Below are 26,665 nucleotides of genomic sequence, written 5' to 3'. Positions count from 1 at the left end.
GAAATACATAGGTTGAAATCTTATCACTCAGGTGTTTGCCTGGTAGCACTATTCAACAGTGAAGGCTTTGAGCTGACCTGATGATGGAGACCAGTGAAGGTCGAGGGAACTCGACAACTGAATATTTAAACTTTCTCGTGTTTGTGCTTATATTATTCGTATTTACGAGGCCTCTGCAACAGTGAAGGAGATGGAGACGAGAGAAGTTCGGTTGCCGAGTTCCCTCGACCTTCTCTGGTCTCCATCATCAGGTCAGCTCCAAACCTTTACTGTCTCATAGTGTTATCAGATATACATCTGAGTGTCAAGTTATAACCTTATCTATGCTTACAATTTTCGAGAGCTGCCCTCGATTTCTCAAGGTTTCCATCATCAGATCCTGGACCTAATAACAAATATGGGGAATATACCCTTTCGACCAAAAACAAACATCCAAATTGAGAACCACCTCCTTTTTGGAATTCGGTTAAAAATATTTGGTGACTTTAAAATCAATCAATTATTATTATTGTTTCTCATCATCAAATAAGTACATACCTTTGGTAGTTACAAATTGCATTATATTTCAGAACACCCGCATACCCTCCGCCGAAACAAAAATGTTAGAATTGTTGAGAAATAATATAAGAATAAATTAAAATTCCGTAATAGGTAATAAAAATTCAATTAAAGTTAAAAATTATTACGAATGACGCAACACCAAAATAAATAATACATATAAAAATTTAATGCTAAAAACTTTCATAAAACTTAAATATCTTTTTTCTTAACAACAAAAACAAATTGAACCTATAATTTAAAATTAATAAATAAAATTGAAATAAGTTGCTATTAAAAAATAGGTATATATAAAATTGGTATTCGATTATTTATAATAAATTTCCGATTTAGGTATCGAATGCACACCGCTGATTGAAAAAAAAAAATACTCCATTCCAAACTCTACTTGTCTGTGACTTTGATCTTGTAAATTGTTCATTTTTATTGTGTATTTTATGTGCTGATTTTTTAGTTATTGAACATAAATAAGTGCACGAAATGTATTGCAACGGATTGAAAATGTTATAAATATGAGGTTTGTGTTGTGTTTGACAAAGTGATGCGATTACCTATTGGTAAGTTTTCACCAAATTTGAAATGCCTAACTTTTCGATAGACTTAAAAACACCGTAATTATTATCTTTTTCTGAATTAACTGACCCCATTTGATCTTTGCACGTTGTTGTCAAATAAGTGAGCTCTAAAGTTATAGTTAAAATACTTCTGATCAGGCATTACGGACTTAGAATTCATGTGTTGAAAGTTAGTACAAATTTTTGACTTCCATGTCGCGATTCAAAATATCCCGCCGAATCAACGGTAAAGTCATATGTCAAAATCTTGTCGAGCAGAGGGGTTAAGCATAATTAAGTACCCGATTAACGAAACGGGAAGACTGTAACCCAGTCCCATTTTACAGTTTATTATGCTATAAAAGGTAACCATTATGCTTAACAAGTGACCTTTTAACGACCAACCAACAAGAAGGTCGTTAGAAGATAGACTTGAATGTAGCGTCAAGATGTGCAAAAGCAAATAAGTTATATAACGTATACCGGAACGTTTTTGACATAAATCCCGTGACACGAAGTGACAGCGACACTGACTGCGTCAGCTGTTTCATTCTTTCTTTGTATTTCTTACGTCAAAACAAAGATTTATTTTTATTCGTCCTACTTTAATTTGCAGTAGTTTTAAATGAAATTAACTGCTAAATAAATAGATGTATATTAATTTCACTGTGTGTTAGTGATAGTCTCAATACTCAGTCATGGGTGACTGTAACAAAGCTTCTTTACGCATAGATTGGTTCGACGGCACGTTGATTGAAGATGCCAGGCCTAATACTTCAGCTAACTCCGAATTTGCTGATGAAGAACAGCCAGAACCCAAACCAGAGACCAAGCCTCAATTCACAGAAAAGAAACCGATCGGTTTCAAACGACTTCTCGACATCTCAACATTACAACCTCCAATTTTAAATTTAGAAGTATCCCATAGACCCGGGTTCTGGAATCTTCTCGATGAAGACGAACTAAAAGGTGATTTTATAGTTTTAATTGTTAAAATACTCGCAAATGTGTACAAGACATTGGAGCCAGGAGAAAATTCAAAAATTGTTAAGCTGTTGAGAACCCGGTTTCAGAATTCAAACTTTTTGGTGAACATTAAAAACTATTTGGACGAGTTACCAAGTGTGAGGATTGTTGAAAAGAGGTTGAATTTGCAGCTTTGGGATGATGTTGAAGCATTTTATGCAAATATATTGAATCTCTGTGAAGGAATTATTAACTTTGAAAGAGATAATTTGGAGTTTATGAAAGATGTATTAGATTTGTTAGAAATAACAGAAGTTAGTGCTTTTGGTGTACGTGAAGAGCACACTGAGAGATTCAGTAATGATCTGTTTGTGAGGATTGAAAACTTGAAAAATAAAACAATGAAATTGTTGAAAGATGAGGTAACTTAAACTTTATTTACTTTGAATAGTTATTTTAACCAATATTCTTTAAAATTATACATTAATGTGATTAAATAACTTATTATAATTACAACTGTTTTCAGTGAGACAGGTACCTAATTAATATTATTAATACACAAATTCTACAGTCACTTTTTGAACGTCAAATTTACAAAAGACAGCCCCCAAAACGCCCTTCACCACTTCCTATGTGTTTTTGCTAGAAGTACTCCTAACATTAATGTAATTAATTTTACAAGTACCTGAATTGATTTTCAGGTCCTAGAAGACTTCGAAGATGACATCCCTCCACCACCATCAGAAACAACGAATCCTGACAAAAATTACTTCAAAAACCTTTCTATATTCCCTACCCATGATGACTTGCTTTCACCAAATACGGTGCCCATACAACCAAACATTATCAACGGAGCGTACCCCAGTGTAGAACATTATTTAGATATACAGTTTAAACTGTTAAGAGAAGACTGTTTCGGACCACTGCGTGAAGGAATATGTTGGTAACAATTATGTAAAAGTTCTGTGATTTTTTGTTTGAGCTTTGTATAAAGTTTTGGTGTTATGTTGCAGCTAAATATTTCGAAAATCCTAGTAAGAGACGGCATGAGAATATTAGGTATGTATAATGTACATTTATATTTGTTTAGTTGCTTTTAGTTTTTTTATGATGTACAATTTTCTTATCATTTACTCAATTGGTTTGTATTCTTACTTACAAACACAAAAAAAACCTACATTCTAAAAGTTAGACAGCCTTTTGATACATATTTACAAAAAATTCTCTATACATATTTTTCTTAAACCTGTGACGAACGCCTGTTTAACTTTTTTGTAGTAAGACCTCTTAACTTTACAATGATTTCACACATATTCTAAAGTCCTACACCAAAGCAGAGTAGCACAACATTATTGTGATCCTCAGATATTGGCCTAAATCAGTTATTTTATTATGAAAACAATTTCACACACCTCAAGCAACTTTCCTATTTTGTCAAAACATACCTTTTTAATTTCCAGAGTATACCCAAAAGTACGTATAATCCGTAACTACGTAAGCAACAATCGAGTGGGTCACCTAGTAGACATAGCTTGGAAGGAACGAACAACCCATGGTCTGGTTGACAGCAAGAGATATGCGTACAACAAGCATCTAATGTTTGGATCTTTGTTGCTCTTCACTAGTGATAATTTTGAGACAATTTTGTGTGCTACTGTACTTGATTCGAGTTTGAACCTGCTTGGTGATGGATATGTGAGTATGTTTTTGTGTTTATATAATTTTGAACCTTAAAATTATGATAATTAAGGATCAATCTTCTGTATCTGTTAGACTTTTTGTGGCTCTTCTATTGGAGGTTAGCCTTCAGGTCTGCAATTTTTTTTTCTAACTTATGCCAAGCGAAATATTTCTTCAAGACTGGCATTACTCACCACTTTCAGATGTCCCGTTCGTGTGTTCTTCGTGACAACCCCTTTTTTGCTTATCATAATTAGGTGCAACAGTTGGTACTTACATAGCGTTTTTAGTAGAAAGATGTGCAACTCTTTTGCAGATTTGCAACAATTCCCTGGTTTTGCCAATGCATTAGGGTACCTTATGTCTTCCTTCTACTGTACCCCCTCTATTTTCTATGTATTTTTTCATATGAAGCTTGTTTCCTATGTACTATAAGAACATTTAAATTACTTATAACCAATTTCAGGTAGCAGTATCATTTCAAAACCCGACATCTAAAAGCATTTTCTCTGAAGCATTTGTAATGGTTGAGAGTGAAGTGTTCTTTGAGCCGTACCATAGAGTGTTGAAAGTGTTACAGGAGTCTAGATTGGATGATTTGCCTATGAAAAAGTATATTGTGGATGTTCAGGTACTTATTTTTTATTTAAACTTTATTGTTAAAAAATGTTGTCGTCCACTGCATTCGTTTAAAATGTGTTTTCTAATAATGTAAAAAAATATCACAAAAAAATCAAACTAACTACTATATTAAATTGATACTTAAAACTTCGTATTAAGTGTGACAAATACCATGCTGAAAACGCTGCATCAAAAACGGTTCATCCTTAAATACAAACAGACAGGTCAAACGGTTAAAACCACTTTCTATAGTTAGTTATTTTTTTTTTATTCCTGACATTGATTTTATTTGAAAATGAATGAGACAAAATGGATATTTCAACTTATTTATTTAAATTCTCCTAATAATATATAACTCTAAAATTACAGAACGAAACCAACCCACCAGCGTACCTTTCACCAGAAACAATATACACCGTTCCATACGACACAGAAGACTTACCTTTCCCAGTGTTAGACACTACACAATGGCCAGACCCCGTCTTTGGTCTCGACGACTCCCAACTAGAAGCCTTCAAATTTGCTCTAACAAGAGAATTTGCGGTCATTCAAGGCCCACCTGGGACTGGTAAAACGTACATAGGGATCAAAATCGCAGCTACAATATTAAGAAATTTGTCCCTAGAAGGTACACCAATGCTAGTTATCTGCTACACGAATCACGCCCTTGATCAATTCTTAGAAGGAATTCTTGGTATAACTACTAATATTGTCAGACTTGGCAGTCAAAGCAAAAGTCCCCTTCTAGAGTACTATACTCTACATAATTTACGAACGAAAATCAAGTCTAAATATTCATATCTCTATGGAAGTAAGAGAAGTGAGTTGGAGAAGATTTTCAAAGAGATGACGGAGTTACAGAGTGAGATTGAGAAGTGTGAGAAGGAGATTGTTTGTTACAAACATTTGAAACCTTATCTCAAAATTGGGGACAAAGATTATGAATTAAGAAGTTCTAATGAAGATAGTGTACTTAATTGGTTATTTGGTGAAGAAGAAACTCATAGTACAAGAATATCTGAATGTGAGTCAGACATTGATGATTGGGAGAAGTTAGAAGATATGACAGTAACTGAAGTAATTAATACGTGTTTTTCTGAAAAATGGGCGTTGAGGGAAATTGATTCGATGCTAAATAGTATAAGATATGTGAATGATGTTACGGACAATCATTTAGAGGCAAAACAGATGACCGATAAGTTTAAACAGGAGATCAATAAGCTTAATAGGAGATTGGAGTATTTTAAGGTGAGGGCTTAACTTTATACTATAGTAAAGTTCGAACGAAATGTATTTGCGTCTCTGAAGTTAGCCATTTGACGGCTCACGCATAGTATTTATGTTTTTTTTTACAATCGTTATGTCATTTGTAGCCAACTTATGGCAAGCAAAACTTATTGGTAATATCTGTACAAACAAATTCTTGAGTTAAATGGCTAACTTCGGCTAAGCAAAGTTCTTTGGAACTAAGTATAGATTCCATTGAAAATTATTAATAATGATCTAGGTAAAATTTCATATTTTATTCCTAAAAAATAATCTGAATGTGTTTTCGGAACAAATAATAATTAATGCAAATATGTACTATTTATTCTTTTAGAAGTACAGAACTCTACAAAACAATAATAAACAAGAGTACAAATTCGATGAAGTCAAAGATTTGTACAGTTTGAAGCCGGAGCAAAGATGGCAGCTTTATTTCTCTGCTGTGAACGTTTTGAAGAACGAATTGTTAGCTAAAATGAATGGATTATTGGTAAGCTTATTATATTATAATTGATTCTATTTATTTAACAGTTTATGTACGCAGTTACACACAGAACACCGATAAGAAGAAAAACCGGCCAAGTGCGAGTCGGACTCGTGCACGAAGGGTTCCGTAAATTACAGTTAAATCAACCTATCTCAAAAACCATAAGAGATACTTTGATCAAACCAAAAATCGTTGAAAGAGTTAATTAGCATGCATCACCTCTATTTTTTTTAGAATTTTATACCCCGTAGTTATAAAAATAGAGGGGGGGGGACATACTTTTTACGACTTTGAGAGCTGATATCTCAAAAACCGTTCACTTTAAGAAAAATGTTTTTTAGAAAACTTTATATCATTTTAAAAGACCTTTCCATTGATACCCCACACGGGTATGTACATCGAAAAAAAAAATTTCATCCCTCAGTTACATGTATGGGGGGCCCCACCCCCAATTCTTTTTTTTACTATTTAGTGTCATATTTTTGTAGCGGTTCATACAACACATATTCCCATCAAATTTCATCACTGTAGTACTTATAGTTTCCGAGTAAATCGGCTGTGACAGACGGACAGACGGACAGACGGACATGACGAAACTATAAGGGTTCCGTTTTTGCCATTTTGGCTACGGAACCCTAAAAATTGAACAAATTGTACAGAGGCACAGCTTATTTCATAAGAAATCTCTATACTACCTCCAGCCCGCGACTTCGTCCGAGTAGAATAGTTACTGACAAAAAATCCACCATTTTGAAAAGTCAAAGTCAAATCATTTATTTCATTTAGGCCTTCACAAGCACTTATGAACGTCAAAAAAATATAAATAAAGTTGATTCTAGTTGCCCATTCCAAAAGTAGCTTCCTATGGGGAAGAACGGGCACTCCATTATTCATTAAGATTACCATTAGAGATTAAGAAATATTATTCACTAGCTCCTGCCCGCGACTTCGTACGCGGATCCTGTCCCTTATGCCAGCGACTACGGGGTCAGCAAAATCAAAGATCTGAATAGTCGCATAGGGATAAAAGTAGTGATTCTAATTAGTCCGCATTTAAGTTGTGTGTGGCAAAAATATTACGTAAAAAAACATTAAATAGATGACAAAGTCGTGGTGACTTAGTGGAATTCGTGGTGGTTTAGTGGGTAGAGAACCAATCTCTTAAGTATGAGCGTGCGTCTTTGATTCCAGGTCTGACAAGTGCCTGCCAATGCAACTTTTCTAAGTTCGTATGTACTTTCTACGTATATTTTGGATACCAATGACCGTTATTTGGAGGGGATGTTAAACTGAGGGTTCCGACTGTCATTGAACATTCCATTCTTGGCAGTCGTTATGGGTAGTCAGAAGCCAGTAAGTCTTACCAAGGGGTGTTGGGTTGAGCGGGTAACCGGTGTATTAGTGCACCGCTACTATTGGTAATGTAGTGAAGATATATATCTTCACTACATATACGAGCTTTCCTCGATATACGGGCTATCTAAAACTGAAAGATTTTTTCAAATGCGACCAGTAGCCCCTTAAAATAAGTGCTTCAAGGAAACAACTTAAACTAGTTATAATGATTTTTATCAATTTATAGTATTTATTATTAAAATTATATTCATTTTTTTTTACTTATTTTTTTTTATTTAGGTAATATGTATGAACAAATAACGTTTACCTATATTTCTTATTATTACAGGACCAACATAACACCGCGAGTCAAGAGTTAAATGAGGTGGCAACACTGATTGATGGAGAGGTCATGAAGACAGTCAGAGTGGTGGGAGTCACTACCAGTACAGCGGCCAGGAGACATGACCTTATGAGGAAATTGCATTCCCCTATAGGTAAATTAAAATTATATAGAATTATTAAAAAATAAGTAAGGTATTATCTTTGTCCTCACTGGCGTCATTGTGCTGCTCAAATTTTCAGCAATCTTGCGACCAATTACTTCAGTAATGCTTGTGTTCAATTATTTTAAGGACAATAATGGACTTTAAGTCATGTATATTTTGTAGTTTAAGTAATGAATAAAATTTATGAAGACTTACAGCCAGTTTCTTCATCAAAAGTTAAAGCCAAAGTAAAAGTCAAAGTAATGCCTAAAGTAAAAGTAACGGTCAAATTCAATTTTTCTATTAGTTTTGCTGTCACTTTAGCCTTGAACAAACGAATTTGACCGTTACTTTTACTTTAGACATTACTTTAACTTTAACTTTTGATGAAGAAACTGGCCGTTAGGAATGCAAATAAATGACTGTGACTGGCATAATGTTCCTTGATGACTAAAAGTTTGGCGAGAACTTTCACTAACCATCAAATCAGGAATGTTAATGCTTTAAATATGTTATTCCAGTAATTGTGGAGGAAGCGGCAGAGGTATTAGAAGCCCATATCGTGGCATCTCTCACCCATCAGTGTCAACATCTCATACTCATAGGTAAGAAACTACATATCGCACTATGAATATTTTGCTGCTTTTGCGTCCCCTATAAAAAATTTAATAAATTTCGTTTTGGTGGTGTATTATTTTTATATTTTCCAAAGCCACCGTCAGTCATTTCATACCCACTGTAAGGTAGATCGTGTGCTATTACAGGACACGAATGCATCCTCCGGCGGTATTAAGTGTAAAACCTTTACCAATTATTATGGCATTTATCACATTTTTCAGGTGACCACAAACAACTTCGTCCGACAGCAGCCCACTACAAACTAGCAAAAGACTACAACTTAGAAATATCACTCTTCGAGCGTATGATACGCAACGGAATTCACGCGCGGACTTTAACTACGCAGCGTAGAATGAGCCGGAATTTTGTTAGCTTAATTGTACCGACTATATATGAGAAGTTGGATAGTCATACTTGTGTGGGGTCGTATCCTGATGTTAGGGGCGTGAAGGATAATCTTTATTTCTTTGAGCATGATATTTTTGAAGATTCTGAGGTAAGAAAGATATTTATAAGTTCTTATATAGTAATTTAAGGATCATGAGAAAATGAGCTCTATTTGAGAGTGATAGTGTTCTGTTTGTATTTTGTTTTTTAAACAATCATGGTTGAGATTCACTTCCCCTCTTTTAACGAAATACTGCATGAAATCGTAGATTAATTGCATTTTTCTATGGCGTGAATAACACTGGTCAACAGCATTTTTGGTGCAAAGGTGAAATATATCATTTCTTATAGATTATTTGATACGTAATCGAAGTCCAGAGTGCTTAGTGCGAGTTTTCGTGAATTTTTTTACGGACTCACATGAGAGCGCGTATACTAAGATTTGTATGGAACAAAAACAGCTCCACCTAGTGTCAAAAATTGGAACCTGTTTTTGTTCCATACAAACAGTGTTGCCAACAGTTGTAGAAGCTTACCACCAGAGTCAACTTTTAAAACCACCAGAAAACCACTAACAAAAATTTATCCCACACTTAAAATCACCAAATTCACCACTAAAAAAATATTGTTTATATTTTATTGTAACCTAAAACAATTTAATCATCCAAAGATGTAACTCGGCAACGATAGAAAATTAAAACAGACAAAGCATTACATCTGTTTAGCAATTCATCCGACCCGATCCGAATCCTTCACAAATTATAATCGGCGTAGTAGTTTCACAAATTGTTTAGTTACGCATTTGACCAATGAATGAGTACTTAATATAATTATATAGTAGTCGTTCACCTTTTTGTTTTGTAGATGCTTTTTTGACATTCCGTGAGACTTCAAATCTCCATAGTAACTCCTTAAAGTTGTACCACAAAACTTACATTTCGCTACTTGACCCGCAGTACTTTCAACATTTCGCCACTAAATAGGGGACTTAAACCACCAGTATTAGTGGAAAATCCACTAAGTTGGCAACACTGCATACAAATCTTAGTATACGCGCTCTCATGTGAGTCCGTAAAAAAATTCACGAAAACTCGCACTAAGCACTCAGAACATAAAGTTGCACTAGCACGTAGGGATTTAGAGATATACCCCTCCTAAAGTACCAAATGCGCGTTATTTAACGATATTTGACGATTTTTTTGAAGGACAGCAAAATTGTTTTTTAGTTTCTATCTATAGCATTATATAGTACTACTCTTCCCGATTGAAATTCATTTTTATTTCGAACGCTAAGAGTTTAAATTTTCATGAAATAGGTATACAGCTACGATAGTTCGAGCTTCCCTATATTTTATTTGGCCTGTTAGTATGAAAAAACTCCACTTTAGATATAAAATGGTATATATTGAGAAAGAAAACTTGCAAAAATATAAATTAAAATGGTGTTAAGAGCGTGTACGTCAACCGCGCGCCATTTGGCCTAAAAAGGTACTTTTCAAACCACTGTTTCTCATTAACTACTTATCCTATAACTATGTTAATTTATAATAACGCAAGTTAATTTCACTGTCTATATAGTTAATTGAACATAAATTTCAATTTGTGTAGTTTAAATACTTAAAACCCCTATAACGTAACAGATGATTTATAAAATTCCCGTTCAGCGTCTATTTCGAAGCTTAAATTTATGTGAAAATAGTGGCAAATCTAATCATATTTATTTTTTTACTCATAGATGAAATCCCCATGCCTATAGTTAGTTGAAAACATTTTTTGATTTAGGTCTCTTATCTTTCAGAAAAAAATATTTTAACAATGTGAAAAATTGTGAATTTCAAATGCTTTTTTTACCTACCTATCTTACTTAATTTAATATAACAATTATTTACTATAGTAATATAACTCTTTTTTTTTAACATAAACTTTACATTATAATTTAATCTCTCGTTTTTATTTTTTTATAAATTATTTAAAAACTACTATAAAACGCTGCACGCGAGTCAACTCAAACCAGACCGCCGCAAGGCTTCACAGAGAGAGGATGTGTCGCTCCGTCACATCGCGTAGGGTGAATAACCTCTGCCGTGGATACCGAGAATAGAGTACATTTCAAGCGCGACCAACAAATCTTGATACATTACTATTTTATTTAAAGCTCAATTTAGAAGCATATTTTTTTTATCGATTGAGTTGAAATTTTGTTTGAAAGTTCAGTTTTAATGACAATGTATGATTTTATATCCAATATGGGGGTATACCCAAGATGGAGACAAAAATGTTTTTAATGCATTCCTACGATATGGGTATCAAATGAAAGGGCTTGATATGAATAACTCAACAAAAAAATGTGTCGCGAGTCTTAATCCAATATGGCGGACGCCTTAGGCTAGATAGGAGCAGAGCTATTCATATGTTCATTTTGGATGTACCCTTGACTTTTGATCCCGAATAACTTTTGAAGCATATAGGATAGATAACTTAAAACTTTAATTTTATTTATTTGGTAAACCCAAGCTCTTCACCAATATTTGGCTTTCCGGCAAATGTTGTTATTTGACCACAATTTTTCGGTCTGGATGGACTGGACCATTCATATAAACAATCAATTTTTCAAATCGGTCCAGGCGTCTTTGAGAAATCGAGAACAATCAAATTGAGAACAATCACAAAACAATCTAATTGAAACCTCCTCCTTTTTTTGAAATCGGTTAAAATACAGAAACTCTTACATTGCCATTAATCATCAGTCGACTATTTCGTACTGTTGAAAATTTTATGTAATATACAGAAAGTCCTCAAAACCAAGATTTTCATAGGTGTCCGATTTTTTTGCAAAAGAGTGTAAGTATTAACGACTTATTTTCATGCCTTTATATTTTAGTCATCCATAGATTTACACTATTTTCTCGCTATTAACTATTTACTAAATAATATATTTTTTGTTCTACTAATTTCACTCGAAAGGATCAAAATGGTTTGTGTGACTATACGTGAAGTATGATAGGCACGCACACAGCCGTGACGCTAGTCTGCGCGATTTTTTGCGTTGAATTACCTAAAGTTGACATCGTACTATATAATGGTTTAGTTAGAAATTACTTGAAAATTTTGCTGTCCCCAAAAAAATACATCAAATTTCATAAAAAACGGCGTTTTTGGTACTTTAGGAGGGGTATATCTCTAAATCCCTACGTGCTAGTGCAACTTTATGTTCTGGACTTCGATTACGTATCAAATATTCTACAAGAAATTGTATATTTCACCTTTGCACCAAAAAAATAATAATAATTTGTTGACCAGTGTAATTTATACAAAAAAATTGTAGATGTCGCCACTAGCTTTGACATTCATATATTGCCTAAAAAAAACACCGTCAGTAGGATATAAAGGAAAATACAGCTCAAAGTAATTTAAGTAACACTCCGTAGTTTTAATAATCTTAAACATTTCCAGGGAATGGAAGATAGTTGGAGTCATAAAAATACGTTTGAAGCCAAATGGTGCGTGGCCCTAGCGGACTATCTTATGAAAATGAACTACAGCCCCGATGAGATTACAATACTGGCTACTTATAATGGACAAGTTAATCTTCTTAGAGATGTGAGTATTTACTTCTTTGTTTATAAACTATAATATTTTTAGTAAGTACTGAAAACCAAAATCTTATCCGAGTTCTAAATTATTTGGATACCATAGACTAGGTGCATGTGAACAATTGATAGCAACACTACTGACGCTAGTGGCTAAATTAGACTTTATAGTTCATTCCATGGTCTCCCACCCCTCCATTTTGAACTTTTGATTAAAAATCAAGTAAGTATCACTGCAAGATCTCTAGTAGGAGGATCTTACCCGATTCACCAACAACACAAACGTGAAGACAATTGTTTTAAAACCCAACTTTCCTAATATTGAAAACACTATAAGACGAATCATATATTTATCTCCACCAAAAGTACTTTATTTTATTTATTTAGTAACTATTTTATTCACAGCTTACCAAAAAGAACGATGCCCTTCGTGACATTAGAGTGACAGCGGTTGACAACTACCAAGGCGAAGAGAACAGGATAATCATATTGTCTCTGGTCAGGAGTAACAGAGACAACAAGATTGGCTTTCTGACAGCCCCTAATAGGATATGTGTTGCTTTGTCGAGAGCTAAAGAAGGTAAGTCAATAGTTAGTCAACATCATCATCATTTTTACTCTCCCTCTACAAGGCACAGGCCTCTTCTCATACAGAGAAGATATTATGAGAGTTAATCACCACGCTTGCAATCAGATAGCCAAATGCATGGAGAACAAACTGACTGACCGAGATAACATAACGGAAAATCTCTTATAATACGGGTATGTTCGGGTTCGGGGGACGAAAAACGTTGCTGTGTCCGCCCTTATAGACCTTTGGCACCTGCCCATTTTCCAGTCCAGACTTGTCCAAGTTTCTTAAAAAGGTTTTCCTTCGCCTATATACTTAACATAAAAATATATTAATATATTCCCTTCCCACCATTTTATTCTTCTAGAAAGTTAGTTTAATATGTATTCCTTATTTACAGGTTTCTACATCTTCGGTAACATGTCGGTTCTTAAATCTGCCAGCAACATTTGGCGACAGATAAATGACAGGTTACAAGAACAAAAAGCTGTCGGAAGGAAGCTTACCTTGATATGTGAGGAGCATAATGATAATACTCTTGATGTAAGTACTACCTATCTTCTTCCTGCCCTGTTACCAAGTCATTTGGGGTCGGTGAATATGTATTTTTCTTCCATACCTCTCTGTCAGACATCATACTAACATCCGCTCCCTTCTTATTCGTGTTCTCTTTCAGACAATCAATCCATCTTTTCCTCAGTCTACCTCAGCCTCTCCATCCTTTCCACATTTATACTTAGCTCACTCTAAGTGAAGTACTACCTGTCTTATTAAAATGTACTTACGCACAACTTATAATACACTATCTTCCGCCCGCAATTTCACCCGCGGAACGACTTCCCGCCCCCGGATGCTTTATTACTTCCATGTTTCATCAAGGATCTTGCAGTAATTATAGCGTAAAAGAGAAACAAACATCCATAAATTACCGTTTCACCCGCGATAACTGCTTCCCATAGCAGGATAGTGACAAAAACTATCCTTTGTCCTTCTAGCTTTCAGCTTAAACGTTTCAGCCGAAGTAACTATTAGGGTGCGTCCACATCTGGCGAATGTGCCGCGAATGTGCAGCTCGCGAGCCGTTTGCTCGCTGCCCGCGAGCTGCGCGCGTGCATGTTTGTTCGTGCGCCGCTTGTGCTTGGCCGCGCGCAGCTCGCGCGCGACCCTAGCGCCGCACGCGCGCGCCGCGCAGGCGCAAGCGACGCGCTCTTTATTAAATAATAAACGGAACTGTGCGGGCGAGAACTGAGTGCGCGCCGCTCGCGCGCTTTGCGAGCCTTGCGTGAGTTGCGCTAAAGACAAGCACCAAGCTATTGCAGTGACTGCACGCGCGCAGCTCGCGGGCAGCGAGCAAACGGCTCGCGAGCTGCACATTCGCGGCACATTCGCCAGATGTGGACGCACCCTTAGGTAACCTGGGGTTAGCCATTCTTATTTATTAGTAGTGTAGGTACCTAACACTACCTGTCTTTTATATGTAGATTAGCATGTTAATTTATTTTTTGTTCACAGATTCAAAAAGTCGAAGACTTTGACAACTGTTTGTCAGGATCCTGTTTGCGGGTTTGCAATCCGAAATGAAATAAAGAACAATAAGTTTAACAGTTTTATTTAACGTTGTGAATTTTAATACTACAGTTTTTTGTTACAAAATAAATAATTTTAATAAATCGTTATGGTGCCAATGGTATTTTTCTACCAAGCTGTGTCATATAATATTATAAAAATATTTTGTTATTTATTTAAAATCGTGTCATGAATCTTTGAGCTAGCCAGAATATAATAATTATTACAAAAAAGGTAATTTATTTTAATGTTATCACTTAAATTGTACCCATGCGACGGAATATCTATTTTTAAACCTAGAAACGGTAATAACATGTATTATGACGTCACAATTATGGAATGAATAGCAACACAAAAAAGTGTTTTTGTCAGAAGCAAAATAATCCTGCATTTATTACAAAAGATAGAAGTCGAAGACAAGAGAACAAGTGACTATCAACAGATTGGAAGAATTTAAAATTGGAGAAGTTTTTTTAAATGTAAGTAGCTTCTATACTAAATGGTAGCTTCGAAACTAAATGCACTAAGGGGTATTAATGGTTGCCCGGATCACTGGGTTGAGGAGGTCAGGTAGGGCAGTCGCTCCTTGTAAAACACTGGTACTCGGCTGCATCCAGTTAGACTGGAAGCCAACCCAAACACAGTTGGAAAAAGGCTAGGCCGATGATGAAGAAGCTTCTATACTGGTTTCGTCTAACATTAGACTATTATGTGTCTTTCCATTAATGAAATAACAGTTATCATTGGTTATTAATTATACTTCGGCCGTTCAGAGAATGCGTTCCTGACACCTATCAGTTAGTCACGACTAGTGATGGGCACAACATAACACTGAGTTCGTTACCGTTCCTTCAAAATGAACCGCCGCATTATTTTAAGATTATTTTCGTTTTAAATTGGCGGAATCATTTGTTTTATATTTTAGTTATTTAAGTGGAAACCAAAAAAAGGTAATATTCATATAATAAAATTGTTTTATTTATTCTTTGTTACAAGTACATTGAATTGAATGTGCGAACAGAATATTAATCAGACTCCGATTTGCTTGAGGAGGTGGTGTCTTCATCATCATCTTCGCCTACATGTATAATTATATTATTATCAATAACAGAATCAATCCTGATATCTCGGTCTAACAAAAGCCGGGTAATCAAATAAAAACAGATCGAAAACACTTGAAAAACGTGGTCTATGCGCACGAAACGACAACGGACGACTGTTTTAGCGTCACAAAATGGCGGCCCATAACGCCATTTGGGGTTACCATTTTTAATCTAAGTATAAAAATGCGGTTTGGTCATAGTTTTATTTTTATTTTTCATAAAAGTTATAATTAAGTCTTATAGTCCATTATTTTCCAATTCTTAAAAAGAAAATCAAAACGTATTATTTTATATTATAACTGTATAAGAACAGATTACGATACTTGCCTGTTATTTTTAGCACAGCACTACAAAATATAAACCGCTGACATAACCTTGTAATAGCGCAGTATAGATTTAGAAAAATATTGTTTACCAAGTTATTTGACACTCAGTTTGGCACAAAATTATAACATTCATTGATTATTGATATAATAATGTTGTTTTAATGCTCCTCAATTGTTAAAACGGTAAACAACCAGCAAAAATATTTTTATCGTAACTGCAACGCCATTGCAAAGTTACGTCGTCAGTTCAATCGCGACGTGTCAGGAACGCATTCTCTGAATGGCCGAACTATAATATGTTAGTAGTACTTTCGGACATTTACCACAGACATTCAAACTAGACAAAAATCGTTAGCTCACGTTAAACGCAACGAGTTACACTCAAATGAATACACTTAGCCGTCTAACAAATAAATTAAAACTTAATTAGAATAAAATTACACTATTTCATCAACTTTTCTGATCATGTACATGCATTGTGATCGGGACTGACAATAGAATTACACACCTACTTATTTGTACGTAGAAATCTATGTCAGTACTATTAAGGTCGATTTTTCAATCACCGATAAGTTTTACCTGAGGAATAAACATAGCAGTTTGAAGTAATAAGTGACATTTCACTTTTTGTTGTAATATAACTTAAGAACGGTCTCACCTTTCCAAACCAAATGTTTGGGCTTTGTTTCGATTGTTTTATTTTTTATATTTTATTATACTTTTTGCACACATTTTACAAAAACAATGTACAAAGGCGGACTTAACGCCTTAGGCGTTCTCTACGTAGGTAGGATTGTTGTGTAGATGGTTTATGTGAAGTTTCCACAAAATCGGTCAAGCAATTATTTATTTATTTACGTAGCGAAGCACGTACCGTGCCACTAGTTTTCTATGCAACAGCTGTTTAAAAACGTTAAAATCGTTTTCGGATCAAAGTTATCCGGCGATTGAAAAATCGGCCCTTAATGTCAAAATGATTTGTACAATGAATTTGCCGCCCCCAAATAGCTATAATCATTATATTTACGAATCTCTACTAAATGGTTAAATAAATACTACCCATCTGCTTAACAGTTTCTTGCATAATATATAACATAGGTACACAAATTATATCCCTTCATACGTGAACAATTTTCTTTTTTAACACATTTTTTAAGCAATTTTTTTTGTTACCTTATGCGGAACTAAGAACCAAATTATGTTACTTTAGTCCACTTTCTTGTCTCAATATTTAAAACAACGGATTATGTATTTACTTATTCTTGCTATTCCAAAGCATCATTCTTTCTTATTACACTATAAAAGCCATCATTCATTTAATATTCGGACACAAGGTTCCTTACAAAAATATCGAAGATATTTTACTTTGCCTTTAAAATTCTCTTTCCCACGTCACACAACCTTATTGACCTTACAAAAGAAAATGTTAATTACGTAAATAAAAGACTTGCGTTACGGATTACCATCGCATTACAAATTCAAAATAGAGCATTTCTTTAACCTATTTCAAGGTTAATTTAAATTCTTTAAGTAATTTGTTGACTGAGACATTTAAAAAAAACCGTGCCTGTGTTTTCTACACGCAATATTACATATATACATGTAGGTAAGTATTTAATTATATTCCTTATCCTATAGGACGATAACCTAAAGTAAGTTATTTGTGACAATAAACAGATTTTAACTATATTTTTATTATTTAGGTATGTCATTCATCATAGCCCGTTACTTACACTATACAAGGTAACATAAAAGGATATGAATAAGTTTGTATTTAGATGATTTTACAACTCCCGTTGCACTTTGGTGGAAGCGACATTTTTAATAGCATTTGGTTAGATTGAATTCCTAAGTTCAGTTTCTTTTGAACTACGACTCCAAAGACGGATTAATTTAAATTAAAAGAAGAGAAATTACAGGAAATACAAGTGCTTTCAAAAATACTTGAATACTACAGTTCCTCAACTGTGCCTAACTACAGTGCGTTTGCGCATCACATAAAATATCACATTAGCATAAAGCTAGTCTGAACTAATATTCTTCTAGGAAATCTTCCACGATATCGGCTATTTTGTGAGGAGCCTCTAAGTGGATGTGGTGAGTTCCCTCAACTTCCACGTACCGTACATCAGCCGAAGACTTCATCTTTTCAATCACGCTCATATAGTAGTCCAACTTCTCCCACCTTTCACCAGGCAAAGCACGAATGTTTAAAACTTTACACTTGACCTTAGCAGCGTATTCTAAAGCAGTTTCTATTGACATCATTGCAAGACCAGATACTTTTAGTTTGGGGTCCCTCCTGAAGAAATAACCTGGCTTCTTCAAATGAGCTGGGGTCGGCATCATACCCCTCTTCATAAGAACCTTGCAATTCTCTCTTGAGATGGACCCTTTGTACGCATCGCACACAATATCGATCATTTCTTCGTAATCGTAGCAAGGTACTTTATCGATTGGCAAATTCTCATACTGGAGGACTTTATCGATACTCCCGCCTGTATTCTTTACCATTGAAGCGGGTTCCCTAACAGCTGGACTTGCGATGTCAACGCAAATGATTTTCGCTACTTCGTCAGGGAAGGACGCTGCGTACATAAAACTGAGCGCGCCACCGAGAGAGTGACCCATTAACGTGATGTTACTCCATTCAAAGTGTTTGACAATTCTTCTTAGAAGAACTATGCCGTCCCAGAAGATGTAGTAAAGCATACCGGTTGGGTAATGTGTTGATAGACCATGACCGGGCAAATCTATGCAGAGAACTGACGTGGTGACGGGCAGTAAGGGGATGAGATTGTCCCAAGTGCCTGCATTGTCTTGCCAGCCGTGGATGGCAATGATTGGCTGCTTGTCACGTGGGCCCCACCATCGACCAGCGACGTGGCCCCATGGTACTTCAATTTCAATTTCTTCTACCTTGTATCCTGGCGGAAGTTCTGGAAAATAGGAAAAAATACGCTGTTTATTAATTTTGCGAAGCATGCGAAAGTAAAAATACTTAGATGGAATAGTTATATTTGACGCTTAGAAACAACCATTTATGTCATTGAAAAATCTTAGTTTATTTTTATGGCTATATAAAACAAGATTATGTGGACTTTATCGCATACGTATAAACCAATCGTGCGTCTATAAATTCTCCAATAAGTAAGAAATGTTTAAGCAGTTATCATGACGGGCAAACTCGATTATCGCCACAATTATCTATAGAGGTACCTATAGCTATACATCTGTAAAGAAAAGTCACAATATCGTTTGCATATCAGTCTCGTGTTCCGAGATAAACGTGCGTGGGTCGCCAATCGACAACCCCGTGCACCTCATTAATATTAGTTCTTGTCACAACTTAGAAATTATCGATTTATTCACTCGGTTCGTCTATATTCCAAATATAGGGAAAAAATATACCCAAAACTTAGCTGTATATTGAGATTAAAGGTATCTTAAGCTTCTAAAACATAATAGATGAGTTGGCATTTTCTAACATCTATTTTAAGCTTTTTTATTTAGACTCTGAGTTCCATAGACTTGACCATTGAAAGGTCGTCGAACTTTGGACATGTATCTATGTAGCATCATCAGAATAACACAAAAACTATCCTATCATATTCATCTATCCATACTAATATTACAAAGAGGAAAAAAATGCATTTTTGTTTCTTTGGACAAAAACTACTGGACCTATTTTAAATATTCTTTCACCATTAGAAGGATATACCTATTATCTGCGAGTAACATAGGCTATATTTTATCCCGGTGCGGGCAGTAGCTCCCACGGGACGCGGGTGAAACCGCGGGCAAATGGTAAGTATTCTATAAAAAAAAATCACTTCTATAACGCGTTCATAGCAAAATTGTTGAACCAGAATGATCATCGAGTACTTATACGATTCAAATCACAAACAGGTAACTTCTTGAGGAAAACGTTTACTGCCATTACCGCGTAACGGCCGGTTCACACATGTCTCCGTTTTACTGTCCCGTTTTATCGTGTACGTTTTTTTTTCGTCGATGGCGTATGTAGTTGTATACAGAATACTGTGCCATGTGTGAAGTCACTCATACAACTACATACGCCATCGACGAAAAAAAAACGTACACGATAAAACGGAACAGTAAAACGGAGACATGTGTGAACCGGCCGTTAGGTAGTAAAGATTAGACAACATGGTATATGTAATATCTGTCTGACTAATACCACAGAACACTTAAAATACACACTCTATCAAGATAACCAGGTGCAAAAATGATAACTCACGATCGCACGATAGAAATGGACTTTGAACACCAAACAAAATATCTCTTGAATGGACTTTGGAACGATGATACATGGTTTTTTTTAATTCTAGATAACGTTGAGGAAAGATATTCAGATTTATATTTGCAGTTTCATAATTTATGTTAAATTATGAATCCAAAAATAATTCAAACTTAAGAGTGGATTTTAAAAACATAATTAAGTTATAATTACTTAACATTAAGTTCTAATTAGGTTGAAGACATATTTTATAGCAAAAACAAATAAAATATCAGCATATCTCGCAGCATGGGTATTTAAAATACAATGTAGTTAGTTTTATTAGATTTTACTAGTCTCTAATTAAAAATAATATACATAGGTACTATTTGTTATCTACCAAGCATATAAAATTATGTAAGCGCCAATATTCTGTATTTTTTTTCTACATAAATCCGGCTAAACTGATAAAACTATCCAACTTCCTATCATGACTATCTTACCATATCTTATTTTATTATGCATGACTTTAAAAATAATAGCACATTATTATTTACAATGCGAGATAAAAGTAATTTAAGTAAAGATAAGAACTATCATATCATTATACAATAGTTCCGTAATATTCAAAACTGCGTACTTAATACGTAATCAAAAATATGACATGCTGTATTGGTGAAATTATTAGTCGTGCGTGAAAGAAAAAGATCTACTTACCTAATACATGTACTTTGAAGCATGAATTAAATTATGGATTAAACACATCTCTTGAGTAGGTACGCCTTGTATAGGTACCGACTTACCTATTATATTCATCATATTTTCTTTCTATAATATTATAAAGAAGTAGTAGGTAAAACGACGTATACTGCAGTTAGGTACCTACCTCATTAATCAAATGTATAAGCATAAAAGCATTTAAGTTCCTATTTGAGGTCGCCGACCAAAAGACCGCAACAAAATGACATATTATGTAGATGCGGTACCAGATGCTATTAAAAGACGTTAGACGTTCAACAAATCAGGAAAGTCCAAAAAAAAACGCTTGTCATGGTATTGCGCGCTGATGGACCGTTACAATTTTTTTGAAGATCACTATAGTTCGGCCATTCAGAGAATGCGTTCCTGACACGTCGCGATTGAACTGACGACGTAACTACATTCATTGATTATTGATATAATAATGTTGTTTTAATGCTCCTCAATTGTTAAAACGGTAAACAACCAGCAAAAATATTTTTATCGTAACTGCAACGCCATTGCAAAGTTACGTCGTCAGTTCAATCGCGACGTGTCAGGAACGCATTCTCTGAATGGCCGAACTTATAATGGTTCTAAAGTCCAACGATGATGTTTTGAAACATGACTTGCTCAAATTTTATCGTTCCATAGTCCAGCTTGTGTCTAGCAAAGTGCAAGGTAGGTACATACCTATTTGTTAATATACCTATTAGTAACTTGTTCGTATTGGCCAATGAAGCGGGCTGGCCAAGACCGTGATGGTTAGCGTTTATTGGGATTCATTTAGAAGTGGAATCAATAGTCTAATAAGATGATTGTTCCTATCGTAGCAATAGGAATTCTAGCCTTTTGGTACTTTCTTACTGATAGCCAATTGCCTGCCTAATACAAATTCAGTGTGCATTTGAACTACTTTCTTAAAACTATGGTGCGTAACAGGTCCTCCTCTTTTCTTTGCCTCATCACTGAGGGTAATGAGTGTTACAGATACCGGCACGGATATTGGGCTCTCGGCGGAAGAGTGGGGATCGCTTTGCGCACCCGTATGCATAAGGCAATAAGGCAGTAAATCGCTTCTGCGCAGGTGAAGGTCATGGCTCGATATCCGTGCCGATAACTGTATGTAGATTGACTTTCTTTTTTTAATGTCGCTTATTAGGTAGATGTCGCTTAATGGTATAAGTAATTGTGTAGGTATTTTTTTTTTATTGATTTTTTACTAATATTGCGTTATAAAACGCGGCATTCTTATGAGACAGGTAGGGCCAATCAAGTCTTATAGATCACACAGTCGAAAAAATACAGGAAAAGATAAGAAATAAAGTAATAGTATCAACTCGCTAACACATGCAAAGGCCACGCGGAACACATGATTTTAGCAGTTACTCATCATTTAACCGGATTTTTCTACATTTAACTGATAAAAACAGTAAAGTTGATAACCTGTAGTTATTGAACGGCAAGTAAAAAATACAGTAGGTACACGCAAGGTCATTCATCTAATATGCATAGTTTATTTAACATTCTTAACTACAATGACTATATTCATGATGGGGAATATGTAAAAAATTGTGTTTCAAGTAACTTTCTATATATTAAGAAGCTGCCCATTTCCATTATGTCAAGTTGTAAATCATAATGCAAATAGCTGAACGGACGTCTATGATCGGTGGAATGTTTGAATTATGAGTTTTTATGACCTTTGGTGCTTAGAAAAAATTGTGGTGGCCTCGTGGGTAAAGGACCAACCTCTCAAGTATGAGGGCGCGGGTTCGAATCCAGGTCAGGCAAGTACCAATGCAACTTTTCTAAGTTTGTATATACTTTCTAAGTATATCTTAGACACCATTGGCTGTGTTTCGGATGGCACGTTAAACTGTAGGTCCCGGCTGTCATTGAACATCCTTGGCAGTCGTTACGGGGGTGTACTATGCCAAATCGAATAACAATTAATCGAATATCAATTGATCGACCACTATAAATCGAAATTCTAAATACTCGACAATTCATAATATCGAATGTTTATTAAATCGAACATTCAATACATCGCGCAGTCTATACATCGAGTGTTCAAAATATCGAATGTTCGTTTGATCGAGCGTTAAATGCATCGCATATTCATCCTATCGAAAAATCTATATTTTTTATGAATACAAGAAAAACTCAAAATTTATGAATAAATCATATTTTAATGTAGTTTTTATTATTATTTAACATTTTTTCTATCGCATTATCATCCCTTTTGCCTCTTTTTTGTAAAGTAGGTCTTCCCAATCCCGCGTTTGCCTTTTCAATTCACTCAAAATTTTAAAATGTACCTTTAAAAGATAAGAATTAAAGATTAAAATGTGATTTATTAGTAAATTTTGAGTTTTTTTTGTATTCATAAAAAATAAGGATTTTTCGATAGGATGAATATGTTTTGCATTTAACGCTCGATCAAACGAACATTCGATATTTTGAACACTCGATGTATTGACTGCGCGATGTATTGAATGTTCGATTTAATAACCATTCGATATTATGAATGTTCGAGTATTTAGAATTTCGATTTATAGTGGTCGATCAATTGATTTTCGATTATTTGTCATTCGATTTGGCATAGTACACCCTCGTTACGGGTAGTCAGAAACCAGTAAGTCTGACACCAGTCTAACCAAGGGGTATCGGGTTGCCCGGGCAACTGGGTTGAGGAGGTCAGATAGGCAGCCGCTTCTTGTAAAGCACTGGTACTCAGCTGAATCCGGTTAGACTGGAAGCCGACACCAACATGATTGGGAGAAGGCTTGGAGGATGATGTGCTTAGAAAAAATGGAAGTGCAATCTCTATTTATTTGATTAATGAGTAGAATAGTATTAACAGCCAAAACGTATGCAAAATATTTGAGCATGGCCTCTGCTAAGAATGACTAATTGGTATTATAGCATTCATTTGTAACAGGTACATTTCTGAGAATATCTTGGCAAACGGTTAAATTTCAATCACAGGTGGACTTTGCTCTTGCACATTCCAGTTTCATGACTCATACTGAATTTGTGAATGAAATAACATTTGCCAATATTGTTGAATTAAACGCAAGGTTTATAAGTACTCTACACAAGAAATCTCATTGTTTTGTGTTACATAATATTTTAACATACACATTCACCAACACCAAATGCATACATATGTTTTGAATTAATTACAAACCAGTAAAAATTATGCATTTGTCCCATTTATTAAATAAAGACAAGACGGCTGGCAGGAGCTGGATGCGAGAAGCTGAAAATCGATCTCAGTGGCGTGCACTTGGAGAGGCCTATGTCCAGCAGTGGACTGCGATAGGCTGATGATGATGATGATGATGATGATTAAATAAAGTAGGTAACCTGATTTTGCATTCATGATTATTGTGTCAAGTCATTGATGTAAACCAAAGTAAAAAAATTTTTTTGTTACTCATTTGTTGAATTTTGTCCAACTTCCAAAAAAGGGAAGGTTCTCAATCCCCTAAGACGACCCACTGACCCAACATTGGGTTTATATTTTCTACTATTTTATAACAAAATTGTTATTTTTGAATAGTTTGTTAGATCCTCAACAAAAACTAGAGGCACCTACTTATTCCCCCTCAGTGTCAACAAATTATCACATAATTTCATTGAACACAAAAGCATAATACAGAAGTTGTGGGTTTTCACATTTATAATTAAAAGAATGATCAAGTTTCTTTACAAGTGATGGTAATCTTAGGCAAAACTGGCGGACAAACCTGTTCCATTTATTTATAAATAAACCTTTTTTATTCTTCCTTCACTCATTTCCTGGGCCCACCAGAAAAAATAGAAACATTAAAAAAGGTTTTTATAGTTTTCTGTGTTTGATTTTGATCTTAATAATTGATATGCTTTGTGTTATTATGAACCTTGTCACAGTATTTATTTTTTACAAAGAAGTGCATAGTTTATTGACTAGATACAAGTATGTATTAGCAAATGTTTGTAGACTACATAGCATGTTCAATAAAAAATCCCACAATGTTCTTTGAACCTTGGATTCAAAACCAGTTTAAGTAGGTATAACAAATGAAATAATTGAATTTAATAAAAAAAAAAATTGTCTAGTTTATTTTTTTTAGGTTTTGTGCACTTTTTTGCTAAAGTGTGGATTATAATAATGACTTATTTAAATATTTATAACATAATTTTAATAATTAATTATTCTAGTGTCTGAAGAGGATTCCCACATTTATTACTTTAATACAGGTTATTACTTAAATAAATAAAAGTCGTGGTGGCCTAGTGGGCAAAGAACCAACCTCTCGAGTATGAGGGCGCGGGTTCGATTCCAGGTCAGGCAAGTACCAATGCAACTTTTCTAAGTTTGTATGTACTTTCTAAGTATATCTTAGACACCAATGACTGTGTTTCGGATGGCACGTTAAACTGTAGGTCCCGGCTGTCATTGAACATCCTTGGCAGTCGTTACGGGTAGTCAGAAGCCAGTAAGTCTGACACCAGTCTAACCAAGGGGTATCGGGTTGCCTGGGTAACTGGGTTGAGGAGGTCAGATAGGCAGTCGCTTCTTGTAAAGCACTGGTACTCAGCTGAATCCGGTTAGACTGGAAGCCGACCCCAACACAGTTTGGGAAAAAGGCTCGGAGGATGATGATGACTTAAATAAATAAAAATTGCTATAATGATCAGATTAAAATCCTACACTAACATTGTTGTATTAATTCTACAAAAAATATATATTTTGTAAAAAATTATGGTTCTCAAGTAAAAATCAACTCCAGATTTTTTAAAAATGAAATGGGTAAATGTAGTCAAATTATAATAGCGATTGCTTGAATCATATAATTCCCTTAATATATTTATAACATTTAAAAATCACTATGAAAACGCTTGAAAAATTTATTGGCAAATACAGTTTTTACCTTTCTTAAGTCCTACAATAGTATGACATCACTATAGTTTTACCTATAATGTTAAAGAGTTGGAAATGAATCATTATTTAAATAGACAAATTGACTATTTACCTTCATGTACTTGATGCCCATTCATTCTAGTCTCAGCCATTCTGCCGACTTTGTACTCAGACGCAGAATATCAATTATCACAGTCTAATCACGATTTTCAACAAATAAAACACTCGCGTATTACAATTCGCTTAATATATTATCAGACTCGCTATCATAGGTAAATAATTTAATACTAGAAATAGATTCAAATAAACTTTCCGATTACGGAAGGTGACCGTAAACTAGAGTTCAGCTAAGGTTAGAATACTGAACTTTAACTAGACGAAGACACCGCACACACGGACTGCCGCAGTCTTATGAAACGAAACGAGAATAAAAAATATCGATTGCGCGTGTTTTCGCTTGGAAATGATGAAACTGGAAGTCTGCAAACGAAATTACGATTGGTGACATGAAATGTCAATTTATGACAAACAAACAGCTGACAGTGACATTGACATTGAATGACAGTACGTTTTTTTCTCGAATTCTAGGCTTTTGACTCAAAGACTTTTTCAATTTTCATTTCGTGTAACAGAGTATTTATGTGTGCTATCGTGATTGG

The 26,665-nt window shown here is 34.8% G+C and overlaps 2 protein-coding genes across 2 annotated transcripts; one reads left to right on the top strand and one right to left on the bottom strand.

Moving 5' to 3' along the window:
* Positions 1-1,666: 1,666 nt before the first annotated feature.
* LOC124637683 (NFX1-type zinc finger-containing protein 1-like) lies at positions 1,667-14,803 on the top strand. Its single transcript, XM_047174303.1, has 14 exons — positions 1,667-2,500; positions 2,780-3,017; positions 3,092-3,137; positions 3,539-3,773; positions 4,225-4,389; positions 4,749-5,627; positions 5,980-6,135; positions 7,817-7,964; positions 8,477-8,560; positions 8,795-9,069; positions 12,414-12,560; positions 12,956-13,130; positions 13,522-13,664; positions 14,634-14,803. Exons 1-14 carry the CDS (start codon positions 1,811-1,813, stop codon positions 14,700-14,702), a joined length of 3,450 nt encoding a protein of 1,149 aa, XP_047030259.1. The 5' UTR covers positions 1,667-1,810; the 3' UTR covers positions 14,703-14,803.
* LOC124637686 (probable serine hydrolase) lies at positions 14,715-26,533 on the bottom strand. The gene is made up of 4 exons (XM_047174307.1): positions 26,119-26,533; positions 16,410-19,055; positions 15,241-15,443; positions 14,715-15,210 (listed from the first exon to the last, which is right to left on the bottom strand). Exons 1-2 carry the CDS (start codon positions 26,156-26,158, stop codon positions 18,148-18,150), a joined length of 948 nt encoding a protein of 315 aa, XP_047030263.1. The 5' UTR covers positions 26,159-26,533; the 3' UTR covers positions 14,715-15,210; positions 15,241-15,443; positions 16,410-18,147.
* Positions 26,534-26,665: the final 132 nt, after the last annotated feature.

The sequence above is a fragment of the Helicoverpa zea genome, chromosome 16, assembly GCF_022581195.2.
Source record: "Helicoverpa zea isolate HzStark_Cry1AcR chromosome 16, ilHelZeax1.1, whole genome shotgun sequence".
NCBI classification, from domain to species: domain Eukaryota; kingdom Metazoa; phylum Arthropoda; class Insecta; order Lepidoptera; family Noctuidae; genus Helicoverpa; species Helicoverpa zea.
The sequence above is the reverse complement of the archived record's forward strand: the minus strand, read 5'-3'. Positions and strand labels throughout refer to the sequence as shown.